General features: G+C 38.6%; 1 protein-coding gene across 1 annotated transcript in view; it reads left to right on the top strand.

Annotated features, from left to right (window-relative positions):
• Vps50 (vacuolar protein sorting 50) overlaps positions 1-20,218 on the top strand; it is a 731,402-nt gene that overhangs the window by 466,962 nt on the left and 244,222 nt on the right. Inside the window, exon 16 of the mRNA XM_090374870.1 lies at positions 13,871-13,986. Coding sequence (XP_090230996.1) covers positions 13,871-13,986 — 116 coding nt within the window. The remainder of the gene's footprint in view (positions 1-13,870; positions 13,987-20,218) is intronic.

The following is a 20,218-nucleotide window of genomic DNA, read 5'->3' on the forward strand; positions in this document are numbered from 1 at the left end:
CCTTTATATCGTCTGCAAACTTGGACATTAAGCCCGATATACCATCATCAATATCATTTATAAATACAGAAAACAATAATGGACCCAACACTGAGCCCTGAGGGACTCCACTAATAACATCAGTCCACGATGAGCAGTGTCCATTGATTACCACTCTCTGTCTTCTCCCCCTCAACCACCCCTTTATCCATAGCAGCAATTTGCTTCCAATGTCACACTGCTCCAATTTGTGTAGCAGTCTTCCATGTGCAACAGTATCAAAAGCCTTTCTAAGATCCAAGTATATAATATCAAAGTTATTCCCTGCATCCAGTTCTTTTGTGACTGCATCATAGTATCCAATCAAGTTGGTCAGGCAAGACTTCCCCTTAACAAAACCATGCTGTGTCTGAGCTATAACTGAAGTCTTGTCTAAATGATCCTGCAGTGCTTCTTTAACCAGTGCCTCCATTAATTTTCCTGGAACAGAAGTTAAGCTCACAGGTCTATAATTACTTGTGTCAGCCTTTGATCCTCCTTTGTGAATTAGGGTCACATTTGCACATTTCCAGTCTATGGGTACCTCCCCTGAGTCCAAGGAAGCTCTCATAATTATGGCTAAGGGTTTGCTTACTTCCTTTGCTGCCTCCTTTAATATAACTGGATAGATCCCATCCACCCCGGGTGCCTTTCTTGTGTTTATCTTCAACAGTTTCTCCTCCACTTTACTCCCAGTTATTTCAAGATTCTGTAGCTTACTGCTAGAGTTGAATACACCTCTGGCATTCCCCTCGCTGAATACCTCCTCATGTGTGAATACCTCCTCATGAGCAGGATCATCAACACTTGACCCATCAATATCAAGTGGACCAATCTGATTCATCCCCTTCCTTCTAGAGTTTACATAAGTAAAGAACTCTTTGCTGTTTTTCTTTGCATCCCTTGCCAAAGATTTCTCGTAATCTGCCTTCGCCTGCCTAACCTCCTTTGTAACTTGGTTGCATATCAACTTGTATCTATCATAGGCTTCTGTATCATGTGTTAATTTGTAAGTATCCCATGCATTTTTCTTCTCTGCCATATGCCTCATTAGTTCATCTGACATCCATTTTGGCCTAAACCTTGAACAATATTTCTTAGTTGGTATGTAAAGCCTAGTAGCTTCCAAGATAAGTTCTTTGAATGCTTCCCATTTTGAATTTGCTGTTGGTAACATCATCAGTTGGTCCCACTGTATAGAATTTAAATACTGTCTCAGTCCATCGTAGTCGCCTTTACGGAAGCAATAACCCTTCCCTTTACCCCTAATGGTAGTTACCTCTTTGAGTAAATCCCACTTCAGCACACTGTGATCACTGCCACCTAGTGGTTCATTTATCTGCAGATTCTTAATGCATGAAGAATCACTGCTGATAATCAAATCAAGAGTATTACTCCCTCTAGTTGCCTCCCGAACATGCTGATGTAGAAAACAATCATCCAATAAATCCACAAAAGCCCTGCTAGTGTGTGAGTAACCAGCCCCCAAAATCCAGTAAATATCCGGGAAAGTAAAATCTCCCATTATAAGACACTCTGATTTACTGGCCCACTCTATTTCCCAGTACAGTTCCTTATTATACTCATCAGAGTCGTTAGGCCTATAGCACACTCCTACTCTCAATTTTGATCTCCCAATGTTTATGTCACACCAAACTGACTCCACACTGCACTGTCCAGCGATGTCGACTGGCTTCACTTCCTTGGTTTTTATGTGTTTCTTAACTAATAGCATAACACCTCCCCCCTTCCTATCCTGTCTATCCTTTCTGTAGACGTTGTACTCCCCAAATTGCAATTCCGCATCCCTTATATCTGTGTGACACCACGTCTCTGATATCCCAACAATATCTGCCTTCGATGTTTTGAGCAATACCTCAAATTCATCAAATTTATTTACTAAACTCCTAGCATTGGTGTACACGCAAGTATACCTGCACCTGTTTCTATTCTTAGCTACCCTAACACAACCCATGTGTTTACTTGTACCGCAATGGCTCCCAGCAGTCTCTGAAATACCATGCATCTTGTTTTTCAGGCTTCTGCCCATTCTAATAGAAGCAGTGCAAGAATCTCTTTCACCTCTGCCAGTGGCTACTGTCAATCTATTGGTCTTTGTCTCCCCCCAAGCTAGCAGTTTTCCGACCCACCTAACACTGCCTCGATAGCATCAGCAAATATTCTTGCACCCTTTCTATTTAAGTGTATCCCATCCCTGTAGAAGCAATCTCTCCTGTTAACAAGTACAGTCCAGGCTGAAAAAAATTCTACCCCTTGAGCCTTGCACAATCTTTCCAGGGTCGAATTGATCGACAAAGCTCTCATCGTATACTCCCTCCTATCGTGTCTGGGCAGAATTGCAGACACTTTCAAATTCAACCCTAATTCTCGGCTTTTGTTCAACAGTGACCTGTACTTGTTAAGTAATTCTGCCGGTCTCCTACTCTTAATATTATTAGTACCAACGTGTACAACTATATCACCTTTTGTGCCCTTAAAAGATGATATTCGCTCTACAATGTCATCAACCTTTGCCCCTGGCAGACATACCCTGGTCCTGTTCCACCTATCTTTTTTACAAAGCATGTTCCCCGTTTCCCTGACAATAGAGTCACCAACAACTACTAGTTCCTTCGGGACCAGCGCATTCTGCCTTGGGGGTTGTCTCTGTGTCACGCGATGCCCAAGTGCAAGCTCTGGCGTTGATGTGGGCAGCTGAGAGCTTGATGGGCCCCTCAATTTAGTTTCTTTGAGGGCATCCACCCTGTCCTTCAAGCTCTCATATAGGCCCATAAGAACGCCGAGTTTTTGCCTGATATCGATACACTCCTTGCATCGCGCGCACACACAAAGACATCCCCCTTGGCAGTATCATGTCCCGTACCCGATTGCTCTGCAAACATCAAGCAAACAGTGCATTTTATAAGGCTGTGAGTCAGAGGACAACTGCCCCCCTCAGTTCTGCTCTGAGCCACAGCACTTCCATTAGCTTGAGCCTTTTGCTTTGCTGCTCTGGTCTGAGTCATTCTGAAGTACGAGTGGCGTAAGTGGTGATTTAAAGGTAATTACCATTTTATTAGGACTACAAAAGGGTTACCCTATTGTTGCTTTCTCTGCAAGTGGGATAAAATCCATCTCAGTTGCAAGAATGCATCTTCAATGACAAGTTGCACCCCAGTTTTTCATAAAAAGTAATGAGATCTTCCACAAGCAGCCTGTAGTTGCCGGCTTTAACATTTCCTAGAAAACCAGTCGAAACATTTCGAAAGGCTTTCCATGCTGATTTTTCACTATCACTAAGGACACATTCGAATTGTTCATCTTTGAAAAGTTGTCTTATTTGTGGACCAATGAAAATGCCTGCCTTTATCTTCTCTGTACTAAGTCTTGGGAATTTCTCTTTGCAAGTATGTAAATATAGGACTGTTCATTTCCAAAGCCTTCACGAAACTTTTCATGAACCCCAATTTGATGTGAAGGGGTGGAAGCAAAACTTTATTTGGATCTACCAGAGGTACAAATGCTGCATTCTTCATTCCAGGTGAATTCGTTGAGGCCAGCTCTTCTCTTAGTGCATATCTTTGGGACAATTATCCCACTTGCAGAGAAAGCAACAATAGGGTAACCCTTTTGTAGTCCTAATAAAATGGTAATTACCTTTAAATCACCACTTACGCCACTCGTACTTCAGAATGGTGGGACAGAATGATTGAAGGCAGCATATTTCCATGGTGTCATAACACAGCCTTGAGGCTAACCGTATAAGCATCTATAAATAGTTGCCATTCTTTGGGAAAGTGCCTCATGTTCATTGCTGCCATTAAACCATCAACATCCTTACAAACAGTGAGTTCACCTTCTGTTTGATAGAATTTATCATAGTCTTTATTTCGAGTACAAAATGTTGTCACTTTCACAGAATGATCTAGAAGGTTCTACTGTTGCCTCAAGACCAAAAGCTCTGCCTTATTATTTGGCAGTTCAAGATCATTAAAATTATTATTATTCGGCAGGTCATTAAGTTCACTTTCTATAATATTATGTGGTTCTGAAGGATAAAGGTTGAGATAGAATGATGGATCCCTTGAAGTTGACGAATGCTGTACTTCTTTGTGTATATGAAGTTGATATTCATCAGTGTCTTCAAGTTCATCAGAGTATACAGAAAAATGGTCAGGTGGTTCAGGAATAGGTAGTACTTCAGCGTGAGACACGGGGACGAATTCCATGTGATATATTTGGGTACGTCACTGGCCACTTTTTCTTCATTGCCATCCATTTTCTAATAGGAGGCACCATACAGAAGTAAGAGTCTGTGACCTGATAGTGGGCACTGCGAACTGCATAAAACATCCCTTTCACCTTACCGACACGTTGAATTTTTATGAATAGGTAGTGCAGCATATGTGTGGCATCCTGGTCAGCTACTTTACAACTAAAGTACAAGAAGTAAGCCTCTTTTATGGCTCTTGTTAAGAGACGCTTTCTTGAAGCTAATGTGATTTCTCCACAAAAAGAAGTCATCCGGACTATTCACACAATTATGGAGCATATTAATCTTACGTAACACAAATACTGTGCAAAAAAGTAGGAATCTCACAAAGAACAACTGTCAACTGAGAACAAATCACCCAGTACCTAGCCGTATTCAAGGATTACTGCAACAGAGTTGAAGACGCATTTGAGGTGACAACAGCTTATCAGTGATGCAGATCATGTGATAGTCGCTGATCACATGATAAGAGCATGGTGGTACTGAAACTGCGGTGTTGCCATGCATTTTGCTGAGAGCCACATTTGATAATTGGAGTAACTTGCTAATATGAGACTCCAACTGTAATTCAAAAACAAGAGCCAATTGACAAATTTTAATGTGATTTTTGTGTTCAGAAGCATAAAATTAGTCAAGATTGGGTATTTTCGTTTTCATAACATTTTATGTGTTGACCAGTGTAATCTGATCAAGAGTTTTGCTCTCCTTTGTTGCCGCTCCAACATGCTGATGTAGAAAGCATACAATCAATAAATCCAGAGGTCTTGTTATTCTATGAGTGGCCAACCTACAAGCTTCAGAAAGATGATAACTGTGACAGAATGTCATGTTATGTACTATTATTGTGTAGTCTGACCCTAAATACAAAAAAAACAAGAAAAAAAAAAAAAAAAGAAGTGTTAATATAATAATGACAAGTGTGAAATTGGGCTGAGTGCATATATAGCATGTGTTGTACTAACTAGCCCCCAAATTAGACTGCTGTGGGGCAAACCACCAGGAACCACGACCTTCCCTGCTGACATCATGTCCCATCTACTAAGGCATGATGTGGAATTTGCTGACACCCACTTCAGCTGGCCTAGCTAGTGTGGGATCACTAACATAGGACTGCACATCCACAGTGTAATCTCTTTCCCCCACACAGGGCCACCTGGCTCTGTGACTTTACTCTCCTACGATCCCTGTCTCCTTTCCCCACCTCCCATCCAAACCTTTTCGTTGACTGGTTGGCTTCTACTCAGGGCTGCAGTGAGGGGGTGGGGTATATGCAGTATACCTTATGGATTTTTTTTAGTCAAACAGCATTCTTCTGGTGTTTGAAAGACTTGAAAAAACAAATAATATTAAAATATTTACTGAAAATTAAAAAATAAATTTAATAGAAATCGATTCTTAGGCAATACTTATAGTTTAATTATTTTTAATACATATGTTGTATACACACACACACACGGTTATACACTGTATACCCTCTAGAATTCGATTAAAAAGCCTGATATTCACAGTATACTCTCTGCTTTTCATAACATTCACACAGTATACCTTCTGCTAATTTCACGATCACAGCATTGCTTCTACAGAAATTTTTCCTGTTCTAAACAGGCCCTGCTTGTGAAGAATAGGCTTTTTCCCCAGGGGTGTCGTCTATTCCTTTAACTTCTCTTTCCAGTGGAAGGTGTGTTCCTATCATCCACCTTCTTTATCTTCATCTGTTCCTCTCCTCCTCCTCATCTCTCTCCCCCCACTCTCTTTTCCAGTTTCCAGAGTGAATTGGTTTTTCTTGTTCTTCTCCCTGGTAAGTTCAGGCATTGTCCAGGGTTTGCCTCTGCCAAAGAAATTCTGTTCCTTAGTACACCTGGACTGCCTCTCAGGGGCAGAGGATGGGCAACATGGGGGGTCCCACTAGAGGGGACCCCCATGTTGCAAATGGCCAGAGTAACAAGAGACGACCAACACAGCCTAACGCTACACTATGCAGTGTTAAAACGTACGCTATCTCTGGCCTTTACAAAGTTTGTACTGTGACACAGAGTATACAAGCTTCTACCAACAGTTGTTAATCTATTAGTCTTTATCCGACCCACCTAACGTTGCCTTGATAGCATCGGCGAATATTCTTGCACTCCTTCTATTTAAGTATATCCCATCCCTGTAGAACAGTCTCTCTTGTTAATAAGTGCAGACCACACTGAGAAAAATTCTACCGTATGAGCCTTGCACATTCTCTCCATGGCCAAGTTGATTAACAAGGCTCTCAACATGTACTCACTCCTATCATGTCTGGGCACAATTGCAGACACTTTCAAATTTAATCCTAATTTGCAACTTTTTCCAAACATTTCCCTGTACAGCAGTCTATCTCTTTAACATACTTGAAAGAATGAAGCTTCTTTTCATCTGTAAATATCATTGAGAATATCTGTTCAATTCATTTGCCATTTCTGCTTGACTTTTGATGGACTTTTCTTAGCAACCAGAGAAGGGGCCAATTTGATTTACTCTCTTCTTTTTTGTTGTATTCATATATGAGAATTCCCTATCACTGTTCTTAGCTCTCTTTACTAGTGCTTTCACATAATTGGCTTTCACCCTTCTTACTCCATCAATATGTATTCTCTTTATCAGTTATGTATTCTCTTATATTGCTAATGCAAATCAGAATCCCATGATTGTTTCTTTTGCTCATTTCATCTGATAACCTCACCTGTCATCCATTTTGGCATCTTACATTTCGCATTAGTATTAGTTGTGGAAAAAGATGCAAGAAAGCAAGCTTATATAGCATCAGCCAAAAAATAAAAAAATACATTTACCAACCATTCCCTTCAACACTTTGTCTATTTCTTCCCTGAATTAATTAAGCTATCAACTTCCAGAACAACAGATTGAAGTTTGTTTCAGAAATCAACCATCTGCTAGCTAAAGGAAAATTCTGCACATCTATTTTGCAATTTTCCTTCCTCAATCTGAATTTATGCTTCTCTCATATGCATAATCTGAGAAAGAATATGCATAATATGCATATTCATTATCTGCATAATCTGAGAAAGAGGAAGAATCCCATCAGCATTGAGCTTGCCCAATCCATTCAAAGCCTTAAACACCTCAATCAGATCACCTCACAGTCACCTAGTCACTTGAAAAGCTCTTACCAAGAAAACCTTTAGTTCAGAAATTTACAGAACTGAAGTCTTTCTTGGTAAGAGCACCCTTTTGTTCCCCTCAATGAACATGTTGCCATTCCCTATACTTCCAGCAGCACTACTACATACCTCATAAAATGGCTCCTCCAGACCTGTATGCTGTACTTAAGATGTGGCCTAACCATTGCCATTTACAATGATATTATCATCAAGAACTTCAAATCTAACTGTACAATTACTCCCAGGTCTTTCATTTTCCATTACCCTGAATGTAGTACCACACAGCACGTCTGTCTAACTTTCCATTTTTTCTTTTTCTTTTTTTTTTATGAAAACCCCAAACACGAGAGGTATTAGAACCTATAGTACTTAGTGTCATGCTTGAGTTGGAGGTTGAGAAGATGAAAGAAGATATACATTGACATTAGAGACATTTAAGGAATTGGTAGCGGATATTCAAGAAGTTGAAGCTGATTGAGCAGAGCAAGGTTTTTCTCAAACTAGAAAGTGGAATGCAATGGGCTATCATCAGCAAAACTATGGATAGGATTTCCGGTCAGTGGAAAAAGGTCATTAATATACAACAGGAAAAGAGTGAGGGAAAGAACTGAACCTTGGGGGACACCAGCATTTTTTGAGAAGTTAGAAGACAGAGAGCTACCTACCATCTCCCTCAGTTGAGCAGTCAGAGAAAAAACTGGATAACCAATTGCAAAAAACAGTTGGCAAACCATAAGATGGAAGCTTGTTTAGAAGACCTTTATGCCAAACATGATCGAAAGTCGTTGAGATGACAAGAGCAACTGCTTGTGTTTCATCGAACGTTTCCATTGAATTTGTCCATAAATGGGTAACATCAACCAGAATATCACCACTGGATCGACACTGACAGAATCCATACAGGTGATCGCTGATCAGATGGAAGGTTTCTAGATAGTTTAAGAGTTGGCTGTTAATTGATTTCTCCATTACTTTAGAAAGAGTAGAAGTAATTGCAATGGGACGATAATTGGATGGGAGGGATTTGTAACCATTTGCAGGAACTGGCTAGATATGAGCAAATTTCTAAGCAGGACCTTTTGACGGAAGACCCCCCCCCCCCGTCCTGTGGTCTTCCATCAAAAATGAATTCCTCCTCCACTAAAAGATTACCTAAAACTTTTTCGTAGGTTGCTTTGTGAAATTTTTTTTTTTTTTCATAGGATGCTGTGGGCACACCATTGGTTGATTCAGCCCTGCTTAGGAGCTTAAGATTATTAAAAAAATTATTGTATCATTATTTCTATGATAAATTCTGGTTCCACTTAAATCATCTTTATTTATAGTATGAACCAGAGTTATAATGCTCAATACATTCTACATTGATATCAATATTTGTAAAAGAATAACAGAAGTTTACCTCAAAAGCATGCGGAGAACACTTCCATATGATACTCTCCAGAAATTAAAATGAAAACAATTTTAAAAAAACATTGAAAATCTTGCATTGCAGTAAGAAATAATTAACAATAATTAAAAATCAAATGAGCACAATTAAAAATCAATTTAATGTAATTAAAAATTAAGAAAAAAATTAATTTAACGAAAAAAATGCAAAACGATTTTCCTTCCTGAAGCTGACAATGCTTTTCGACTATATATATGTCATGATCATAGGAATGAAAATTACCGAATAAGGGTGAGCATGGAACTTAAGTAGGGATTATTTGTCCTCGCACATGTGCATAAAGGACCATGAGTCAGAGATTAGATATGGCCAGCGAACATTAACATAATTTAGTTTTGACAGTTTCTGCAATGAGTAGTCTCGTATAATTACGTTGGACACTAAGTATTTTGGCCTGGTTAAATAAAAAAGTATGTTTTTCATTAACAGCATGAAAGGCTAATTGTGACGCTGCTGAATGAGAAGCACGAACTGAGGCTGCATGTTGATTAACGAGAAAATTCAGAGGAAACCGCATAGAACCTTGATAAGACGAGTTGCAGTAACCGCAAGAAATGTTATATATTCCCCCAGGGACTCACAACTGGTGAGTATGGGCTTGGTACACCCAGGGTCCTGAGCTTGGATATCATCATTCTTCTCTTTCTTGGTGATTCCTTTCTACTTCTTTCTCTCTCTCAGGGTGACTTGGGAATCTTTTTTTTTTTTTTTGGCTGGTGCAGCATAAGCCTTGGGCTTCCTTGCACCATATGGCTAATAATAATAATAATAATAATTAAGGCATTTATTTGTGTTGCGAGTGAGGAGAGGACTGAGCGATTTTTCAGTATAGTGTGTAATTTCCGTATTGGCCTGGATACAATTTTAAATCTGGTATCTTTAAAGAATCTGTTAAGTTGTTTGTACCACTGTTCAACATATAGGACAGAAATAAAATATTTTTTGATATTACTATTGTTGATGTGTATTTTTTTTTTTTTTTTTTTTCTATTCTATACTTATCTTGTACCCTAATTCTGTCTATTGTGACAAGTAGGTAACCCCATTTAAGAATTTACTGGTTAATATTTATATTTCTGAATCTAAAGCAGATTCCATCATTGAATATTTATAAGCATTGAAAAATTGATTAAAGATGATAGATCTTTTGTAGGTGACCAGATGACAGCTATTATAATGCAGAAGCATACCGGTGTTTGTAGGTTTATGATAGATGTTAAATTGAATTTTATTCACGTCCTGAGTAAGAGTGAAATTTAGAAAATTTAACGACTTAGTATACGTATTCTCCCTCTCCAATGTAAATTTGAGTCTAGAATGAATATTATTAAACAAATGTAAAATATCTTGGATAGTGCTACTATCGGTAATGACTAGAACATCGTCTAAATACCTCCCATCATATGTGATAGGGGTAGAAAAGGCATCAAATGTATATGTTCAATCGATGAGAGATAGATCTCCAATATTAGGCCACTCAGGCTTAATTTCATTGGCAAACCAAAAATTTGTTTGTATACTTTGTCTCAAAAGGTGATATAGTCGGCCTCAACTAAGAGTTTAATTAAGTGAAAAATTTCCTTAATACGAAGCTTCGTATAATTAATTGGTATCGAGTTATTATTTAACATATCCAAAAAAGAATATCTAATGTGTATTCAACGTTGACATTCGTATATAAAAAGGTAACATCTAGTGAGAATAAATTATCATTACCGCCAAGTCTACAGTCCTTAAGGTTGTTAAATAGTGTATTGTAGTTCTTAATCCAAAATTGTATCGCCTGTCTAAAGGGTTTTATAATGCTATATACATGTGTGGCCAAGGATGAAAATGCCGAGTTTCTGTAGGAAACAATAGGCCGAATAGGAAAGCCAGTCATATGTAGTTTTACCTGACTGAAAAGTGCAGGAAGATTGTATGTTCTGGCTTTCAATTCCTTTAACTGAGCCATAGAATTATATTAATAAATTGGCACCTCCATAGCCAGGTGGGCAGGAGCAGCAGTGTGTAGCACATGCTTCTTGATTAGACCGGGGTTCGAGCCCGTGACCACAAAAACGGAGGATGCGGAAAGGTCAGGGAATGACCACCACATATCCCCGTAGCATTGTTGCTAATGCTCCTAAAAACCAAATAACAAACAACAATATTAATAAGTTAGAGTCAGTTGTATCACTATGGCTCAGTTAAAGTAATTGAAGGCCAGATTATATAATATTCCTGCACTTTTCGCTCAGGTAAAATTACATAAGACCAGCTTTCCTATTCGGCCTATTGTTTCCTACAGAAACTCGGCATTTTCATCCTTGGCCACACCTGTATATAGCATTATAAAACCTTTTAGATGGGTGATACAATTTTGGATTAAGAACTACAATACACTATTTAATAATCAACATGTAGGTTAGTGCAAAAGCATCATTTTAATGTAGCCATCTACCAAAGTAGTTAAATTAATTAATTAAATTGGCATCGTTTTGGTTATATCTCATATTGTAATGCCTTCACAACGAGTTGCCATGGTATTGTACTACCTTAAATAAATAACACTTCACCAGTGGAGAAGACTAGTGTTATTTATTCTCAGCAGATACCACAACCCAGACAGCACCGTTTCAAAGCTTGTTGGCTTCTCTTCAGGTGGGTGGGCAGGTACCCTGGTGTTGCAATAGTGACAACCCTGTTATGAAGTATAACTTCATAATATGAGAGATGCCTGATGATGTGAAGTGTTATTTATTCGAGATGGTACAATACCATGGCAGCTTGTTGTGAAGGCATTCACAATGATGAGATATAACCAAAATGATGCCAATTTAATTAATTAATTTAACTACTTTGGTAGAGGGCTAAGTTACATGATGCTTTTGCACTAAACTACATGTTAGTCATTCTACCTCGTAGCATGAGGCCTTTGCCATGAAATATTTTATAGACTATTTAATAACCTTAAGGACTGTATACTTGGTAGTAATGATAATTTATTCTCACTAGATGTTACCTTGTTATATATGAATGTCATCGTTGAATACACATTAGATATTCTTTTTTGGATATGTTAAATAATAACTCAATACTGATTAATTATACGAAGCTTCGTATTAAGAAAATTTTTCACTAAATTTAACTGTTAGTTGAAGCCAACTGTATCACCTCTTGAGACAAAGTATACAAACAAATTTTTGGTTTGCCAATGAAATTAAGCCTGAGTGGCCTAATATCGGAAATCTCTCTCTCAACGATTGAACATATACACTTGACACCTTTTCTACCCCATATCACATATTGTTCGATGTATTTACATGATGTTCTAGTCATTACCAATAGTAGCACTATCCAAGACATTTTACATTCGTTTAATAATATTCATTATAGACTCCAATTTACATTGGAGAGGGAGATACAGATACTAAGTCATTAAATTTTCTAAATTTTGCTTTTACTCGTGACGCGAATAAAATCCAATTTAACATCTCTCAAACCTACAAAAGATCTATTATCTTTAATCAATTTCTCAATGCTTATAGGTGCCTCCATAGTCAGGTGGGGAGGAGCAGCAGTGCATAGCACATGCTTCTTGATTAGACCATGGTTCGAGCCCATGAGCCACCAAATATGGAGGATGCGGAAAGGTCAAGGAATGACCACCGCATATCCCCAGAGCAATATGGCCTTAGTTGCTAATGCTCCTTAAAACCAAATTACAACAACAACAATGCTTATAAATATTCAATGATGGAATCTGCTTTGGACTCAGAAATACAAATATTAAACAACAGATTCTTAAACAGGAGTTACCCACTTGCTACAATAGACAGAATTAGGGTACAATCTAAGCATAGAATACAAAAAAAAAAAAAAAAAAAAAAATACACCAATCAACAATAGTAATATCAAAAAATACTTTATTTCTGTCCCATATGTTGAAAAGTGGCACAAACAACTTAACAGATTCTTTAAAGATACCAAATTTAAAAAATTGTAGCAATGCCAATACAGAAATTACATACTATACTGAACAATCGCTCAGTCCTTTCCTTGTTCGCAACACAAATAAATGACCTCAGTATACTACATTTCTTACAGTGATTGCTACTCATCTTTCAGGGTTCTACGCAGTTTCCTCTGAATTTGCACATTAATCAACACGCGGCCTCAGTTGGTGCTTCTTGTTCAGCATTGTCAGATTTAGCCTTTCATGCCATTAATGAAAAACATACTTTTTTTATTTAACCAGGCCAAAATACTTAGTGTCCAATGTAATTATACGAGACTATTAATTGCAGAAACCGTCAAAACTAAATTACATGAGAATTCTGTTAATGTTCTCCGGCCATATCTGATCTCCGACTTGTGGTACTTTATGCGCATATGCGAGGACAATTAATCCCTATTTAAGTTCCATACTCATCCCTATTCGGTAATTTTCATTCCTGTGAACATGACATACAGTCGAAAAGCATTGTCAGCTTCAGGAAGAAAAATCGTTTTGCATTTTTTTTTTTTGTTAAATTAATTTTTTACTTAATTTTTATTTATTGTTAATTATTTCTAACTGTAATGTAAGATTTTCGATTTTTTTATTTGTTTTTTTTTTTTTTTTTTTTTTAATTTCTGAAGAGTATCATATGGAAGTGTTCTACGTATCATATTGAGTAAGATTCTCTTATTCTTTTACAAACATTTTTATTTATATATGTAACCCACCATAAGTCTGAGTATCATTTGTACTTGAGTTGAAAAAAAGCTGAGGTCTTTCACTACACAAAAAGAAAGTGTCATTTGCTGTTTATAATTAATGTAAACAATAATTTATTTATGAGGATACAATGTTAGTAGAGTTCTAAGGTCAATCACAAGAGATACCACTAGGTTCAAGCCAGAACAATTGATAAAGCACTAACCCACATTGTGTGAGGGGGATTAATGTCTGTCAGCTTGTTTTACGGAAATGAGTTCAGATTATTATTTTTCTTATTGCAGATTGAGGATAATAATGCCATTCAAACTTATGACTCTGAAAGCGATGATTCAGATATTCCAGAGGAGCTGAAAAAAGATTATGTAGATGAATATACAGATGAGATTCCAAGTAAAAGGTTAGATCTTACAATATTTCATAGAAATTAAAATATTGCATGCTAAAATTGATTGATGGGCATGATCATTATAATTAAATTGTGTCAATCGAAACTAATAAAAATGCCCAATATCCATACCATTTTAGAAACAAAAAGCTTGAAATAAAAAAAAAAATTGCAAAATAAACTAAAACAATGAAATCAGAACTGCATGTACAAAGTATACAAATAAAATACCATGCTGATATGTCTGAGAAGGGACTATAAAGATAGGTAATTACAGATCAGAGAGAGAGGGGGGGGAGAATTATACTTTAAATGGGGTGTTGTGCATTGCCCACAATGCTCTACTTCTAAAAAAAGTATCATTTCTTTCAGGAATTCACAAGATTGGAAAGAAGCCTGCTCTCGTGGAGTAGGTTTTGCAGGGTTTGCAGAAACTGCTTGCTCTCCCCAACCCAACTGAGTCCATATCAGAGGATTATAGCCACTTGAAGAGATATTCTCTTATTAGATTAGATTTCTATACTGGGTGGTACATCAAAGAATCAGTATGCATGAGCTAATGCCAGAGTAGTTTCATGCTCAATAGTCATCCATTAGTAGAGTGTTATGAAACATGTTTTGTTGGTACCCATTACATAATTTGCAAGGTGCAATAGCCAGTAACCTCAGCTGATCCCAAGAAACATGCAGCCTTCATTCTGCAATTCCTAACCTGGGTGAAGATCGCTAATATGTGGCTTTGGAATATTCTGTGGGCTGACAAGGCATATTTCCAGCTTATTGGCAAGGAAGAAGTACCCTTAAGACCGATCGTCTCCTGTTGTGGTTCACTGACTTATGAGTTATCTAAGTTCGTCTCGAGCTTACTCTCTCTCTCTCCCCTAGTGAGCAAGACCGCCAACACCATTTCTAACAATGGGAAGTTCCTAGATTCATACACTATCCATCTCAGATAATTAAGTCATGGCCTCATTTCACATAGTGTCTCTTTTCACTTCGATCCCAGTTAAACTGGCCATAACATGTGCCAAGGAGCTTCTGGACAATGACCATACCCTGAGCAACAAAAGTTTTCTAATTTCACATGACATTTGCACTGCCCTTAGACTGTGCTTGACTAGTGCCGTCATGTTTGGTGACTCCATTTACCAACAGATACACGGTACAGTCATGGGTTCCCCAGTTAGTACAGTTACGGCAAACATTGCAATGGAGGAGTTGGAGAGTCACACACTTGTGGGTCTACCAGATCCCGTTGCCTTTTGGTGTTGCTACATGGATGATGTGTTTGTGGTCATTCCCTGGAAGTCGGGTAGGTAACCGGTTTGCACCGCCTAAACTCTCTGTCACCTTTCATTCAATTCACCATCAAACTGGAGTCAGACAGTACCCTTCCATACTTGGATACCCTTGTCCAGCATGAGGGCACGGATTTGAAGACAACGGTCTATCGCAAGCCGATGTGTGCCGGCAAATTCACCAACTACTGGTCACACAGCAGCCATCTTCTTTGCACAGCGCGAGCCCTGCTAACCCGTGCCTGGACCCACTCTAGTTCTACAGATGAGAGATGCACTGAGATTACTAGGGTTAAGACAGACAGATCTTGCGAAGTGTTGCTACCCCACCAGTGCCCTAGATGGGTGTGACCACATAGCGACCCACAGGACCATGTGCAGTAATGACTCTGCCTCAACCGCCTTTTTCCCGTTCTACCCGAACCTATCACAACAGATTTCTAGATTCTTAAAGGCTCATGGGATAAAGTGCTTACAACTCCTGGGCAGGACATTGCAATCCCTTGTCTCAAGAGTTAAAACATTGGTTCCCCTCTTGCTGCAGAGTGGATCGAAGTACCTTATTTCCTGCCGTGACTGCACTGGCTGCTACATTGGTGAAACTGGCAGGAGGCTCAGTAGTCGTGTTTCTTAACATGAAAAACTATCCGTTTAGTGGATGTGAAGTACTCAGCCATTGCTGAGCACTTCTGGTTGACCAGGCACGACATTGACCCACGCTACGATGTTGTGATTATTGATCAGTCCCTGGTTGGAGTCACTGCACATCTCATGCTGTAGCAATTCCTTTACCTGAACCATAGGATGCCGTATCCCTCCCATTACTGAGATGACCATCCTCTTGGTTGACAAACGTTGACATTTACCATGTTTCCAGGCAATACAGCTACAACTACAAGCTTTCCCTTCTAACAGCTAATTGTTGCATACACACAGTTCCCCATACATGCCATGGCATGCACATACAGTTCTATTTTTTAGATTAACAGTTTCTTTAAGTGCACTTCAAGCCCTGAAAAACACCATGAATATCACTCACCCAGTCTTAAAGAAATAACCTCCTCTTTGCATACTTTATCTGAACTTGTAAAAAGCATACACCTCTGTTGGGTTCCTAGACATATGGGAATCCCAGGAAATGAATTAGCTGACAATGCTGCAGAATCGGCCATCATACCACCCGATGACAGTTGGAAAATCCCCCATATAGTAGTAGTAGTAGTGGTGGCATGTGATGCAAGAAAACAAGTGTATGAGCTTATGCAGCATCAGCCAAAAAAAAAAAATCACACCATTCCCTCCAAATGCCTGTCCAGTTCCTCCTTAAATTTATTTAACCTATCAACTTCCACAACGACAGATGGAAGTTTTTTCCAGCAATTAACCACCCACTGGCTAAAGGCAAATTTCCACACATCTATTCTACATCTGTCTTTTCTTAATTGAATTTATGCCCCCTTAGATGGAAGGATCCCATCAGAATTCAGCGTGCTCAGTCATTCAAGGCCTTATACACCTCAATCAGATCACCGCACAGGTGCCTAGTCTCCATCCACTGCAATTTGCAGAACTTAAGCCTCTCTTGGTAAGAGGATCCCTTCATTCCCCTCACCAATCTTGTTGCCCTTTTCTGTACACGCTCAAGCAAATCTACATCCTTCCTAAAATGAGGCCTCCAGACCTGTACGCAGTACTCAAGGCGTAGCCTGACCATGCCTTATACAGAGGGACAATCACCTCCTTTTCCCTGCTAGCAAAATTCCTATATGTCATTGACAAAACCCCATGACCTGCCCTGGCAGCCTGTCTGCATTGCTCAGAAAACTTCATATCTGACTGCACAATTACTCCTAGGTCTTTTTCATTTTCTACCACCTTAAGTGTAGTACCACACAGTTGGTACATTTCTCTGGGGTTACTTCTACCCATATGCAGTACTTTGCATTTGTCAAGGTTAAACTTCAGTTGCCACTTCTTAGCCCATCTGCCCAAATTATCTAGATCCTGTTGCAGTAGCACACTGCCATTACTGCCATTAACAACCCTGCCAACCTTTGTATCATCTGCAAACTTCGACAATAAGCATGATATACCTTCATCAATATCATTGATAAATATACAAAACAACAGTTGAGCCAACACCGAACCCTGTGGGACTCCACTAATAACATTAGTCCACGAAGAGCAGCACCCATTAATTATCATCCTCTGTCTTCTCGCACTTAACTATCCTTTTATCCATTGTAGCAACTTACCCTTAATACCATTCTGCTCCAATTTGTACAATGATCTTCCATGCGCAACAGTATCAAAAGCTTTCCTGAAATCCAAATCATCATCATCAGCCATTTTCAATCCACTGCAGGATGAAGGCCTCTCCCGCAACTTTCCAGTTCCTTCTGTTTTGAGCACTGGCCATCCATTTACTACTCAAAAACTCATGAATTTCATTTATCCATCTCCGCCTTTGTCTTCCAGGTTTTCTTCTAGCTCCTCTTGGGTACCATTCTGTTATTTTCTTAGTCCATCTGTCATCATGTCTTCGAGCTATGTGTCCTGCCCAAGACCATTTTAGTTCTTTAGTTTTGATAAGAATGTCCTTTACTTGAGTTTGCTGCCTAATCCATGTGTTTCTCTTCTTATCTAACAGTCTGATTCCCAATATAATTCGTTCCATTCTTCGCTGTGTAGTTCTTAGCTTCTCTTCCATTCTTTTGGTGAGTGCCCAAGTTTCACTTCCGTAAGTCATGGTGGGGAGTATACATTGATTCATTATTTTACGTTTCAGACAAACTGGGATATTGCTCTTCAGTATGTGACTATATTTCCTGAATGCTATCCATCCAAAATTTATTCTTCTCTTGACTTCCAGCCATTTATCATTATTACAGCTAATAACTTGTCCCAGATAAGTATATGACTCCACCTTTTCAATTACTGCTCCTTCAATCATTATTTCCCTTTCCGTGGCATACTTGTTCATCATTACTTTTGTTTTAGCCATATTCATCTTTAGTCCAAAATCCTTACTAACTGTGCATAACTGATTAAGATTTTCCTCTAATTCTTTGGGATCGTGGCTTATGACCACAATGTCATCTGCAAATCGTAAATGGTTTAGGTACTCTCCGTTCACATTGACTCCTTTCTGCGACCAGTCTAATCTTCTGAAAGCTTCCTCAAGGGCAGCAGTAAACAGCTTCGGAGATATTGTGTCTCCTTGTCGAACTCCTTTCTCGATTTTAAATTTGCTACTGTCTTTGTCTAGTCTAATAAAGGATGTAGCACTCTCATATATTTTCTTCAAAATCATAATATATGGAGTATCTATGCCTTGTCTTTCCAGTGCCCGAAACATTGCCTTATGCTGTATGGAGTCAAATGCCTTTTCATAATCCACGAATGCCAGGCATAATGGTGTTTTATATTCATTTGCTTTCTCCATTAGCTGTGATATTACGTGAAGGTGATCCATAGTTGAGAATCCTGTCCTAAAGCCAGCTTGCTCTTTCGTTTGATTCTCATCAAGTATTCGTTCTAATCTGTTAGTAATGACCCTTGTGAACAACTTGTAGATATGGGATAACAAGCTAATTGGTCTATAATTTGCAATTTCTGATTTATCTCCTTTCTTATGCAGCAAAACTATGATTGCATTATTCCACTGCGTAGGCATCACACCTTTTCTAATGCACTTTGTGAAGAGCCTTGCCAGTTTTTGTGTTATGTCTCTTCCTCCCAATTTTAACAACTCTACAGTAACTTCGTCTTCCCCCGGGGCTTTCCGATTCTTCATTTTCTTCAATGCATGTTCTACCTCATCAGGAAGAATATCGGGTATGTCGTATGTGTTGCTACTTTGCAATCCATCTTCCCCACTGCTGGTATCATTCCCTCGCTCCTTGTATAATTCTCTATAGTAGTCTTCTGCTATTTGAATTATGCCTTCTCTGCTGTTTATAAGTACACCGTCGCTATTCTTCAGTTTCAGTATCATTTGTCTTTCTGTGTTCCTGCTCATGGCTGCTGATTTAAATCCTTTGTTTTCCCTTAATGCTTGTTCTACTTTTCTTGTGTTAAATCTTCTTATGTCCTCTCTGAGTCTCTTTCTAATGGCTTTGCATAACTCAGTATACTCAATTTTCTCCCTGTCAGTGTTTTTCTTGCTCTTCATTTGTCGTCTTTGGTTCATCATGACAAGTGTTTCTTGACTAATTTTTTCTTCTTTGGATTTCTGTTTCCCTATAGGTTTCTTGGGCTTTATCACTTTCAGAAAGTTGTAATATTCCTCGTCGATATCTTGGTCCTGAGCAGTCTGCAGAAGCTCAAACTTGTTCTTAAGTTCCAGTACATACTGCTTTTTCTCCTCCTCTGTTATTTCAAAGACCTTTGTATTATTTACTCGAGTCAGTTTTTTCCTTTCCTACATCTATATCAAGTGTACATCTTACCATTCTGTGATCACTTCCAACATTTACCTTATTCAGGACGGTAACATCATTCACAATATATCTTCTGTTACTGAGGACGAAGTCGATTTCATTAGTTGTTAATCCATTTGGACTCTTCCATGTCCACTTTCTGTTCACCCTTTTCTTGAAAAAAGTGTTCATTACTGACATTCCTTGAGATTCTGCAAATTCCACAAGTCTTTCACCTCTTTTATTTCTTTCACCAATTCCAAAATTTTCTATATTTCCTCTTTCTGCGCTGTTTTGCCTTTTTCCAACCTTACCATTGAAGTCCCCCATAATAATAGTGTAGTGGGTTTTCTGCTCATCTAGAAGACACTCAATTTCAGTGTACATTTCTTCAACCTCTTCATCATCATGGCTCGATGTTGGTGCATAAATCATTATAATCTTTAGCTTGTACCTCTTAGAAATCTTGAGTATTAGTCTTGACACCCTTGGTGATGTACTTCTGAATTCCAAAATGTTGTTTTT

This window comes from Mastigoproctus giganteus, chromosome 1 (genome assembly GCF_048544385.1).
Source record: "Mastigoproctus giganteus isolate SK-2022 chromosome 1, ASM4854438v1, whole genome shotgun sequence".
NCBI classification, from domain to species: Eukaryota; Metazoa; Arthropoda; class Arachnida; order Uropygi; family Thelyphonidae; genus Mastigoproctus; species Mastigoproctus giganteus.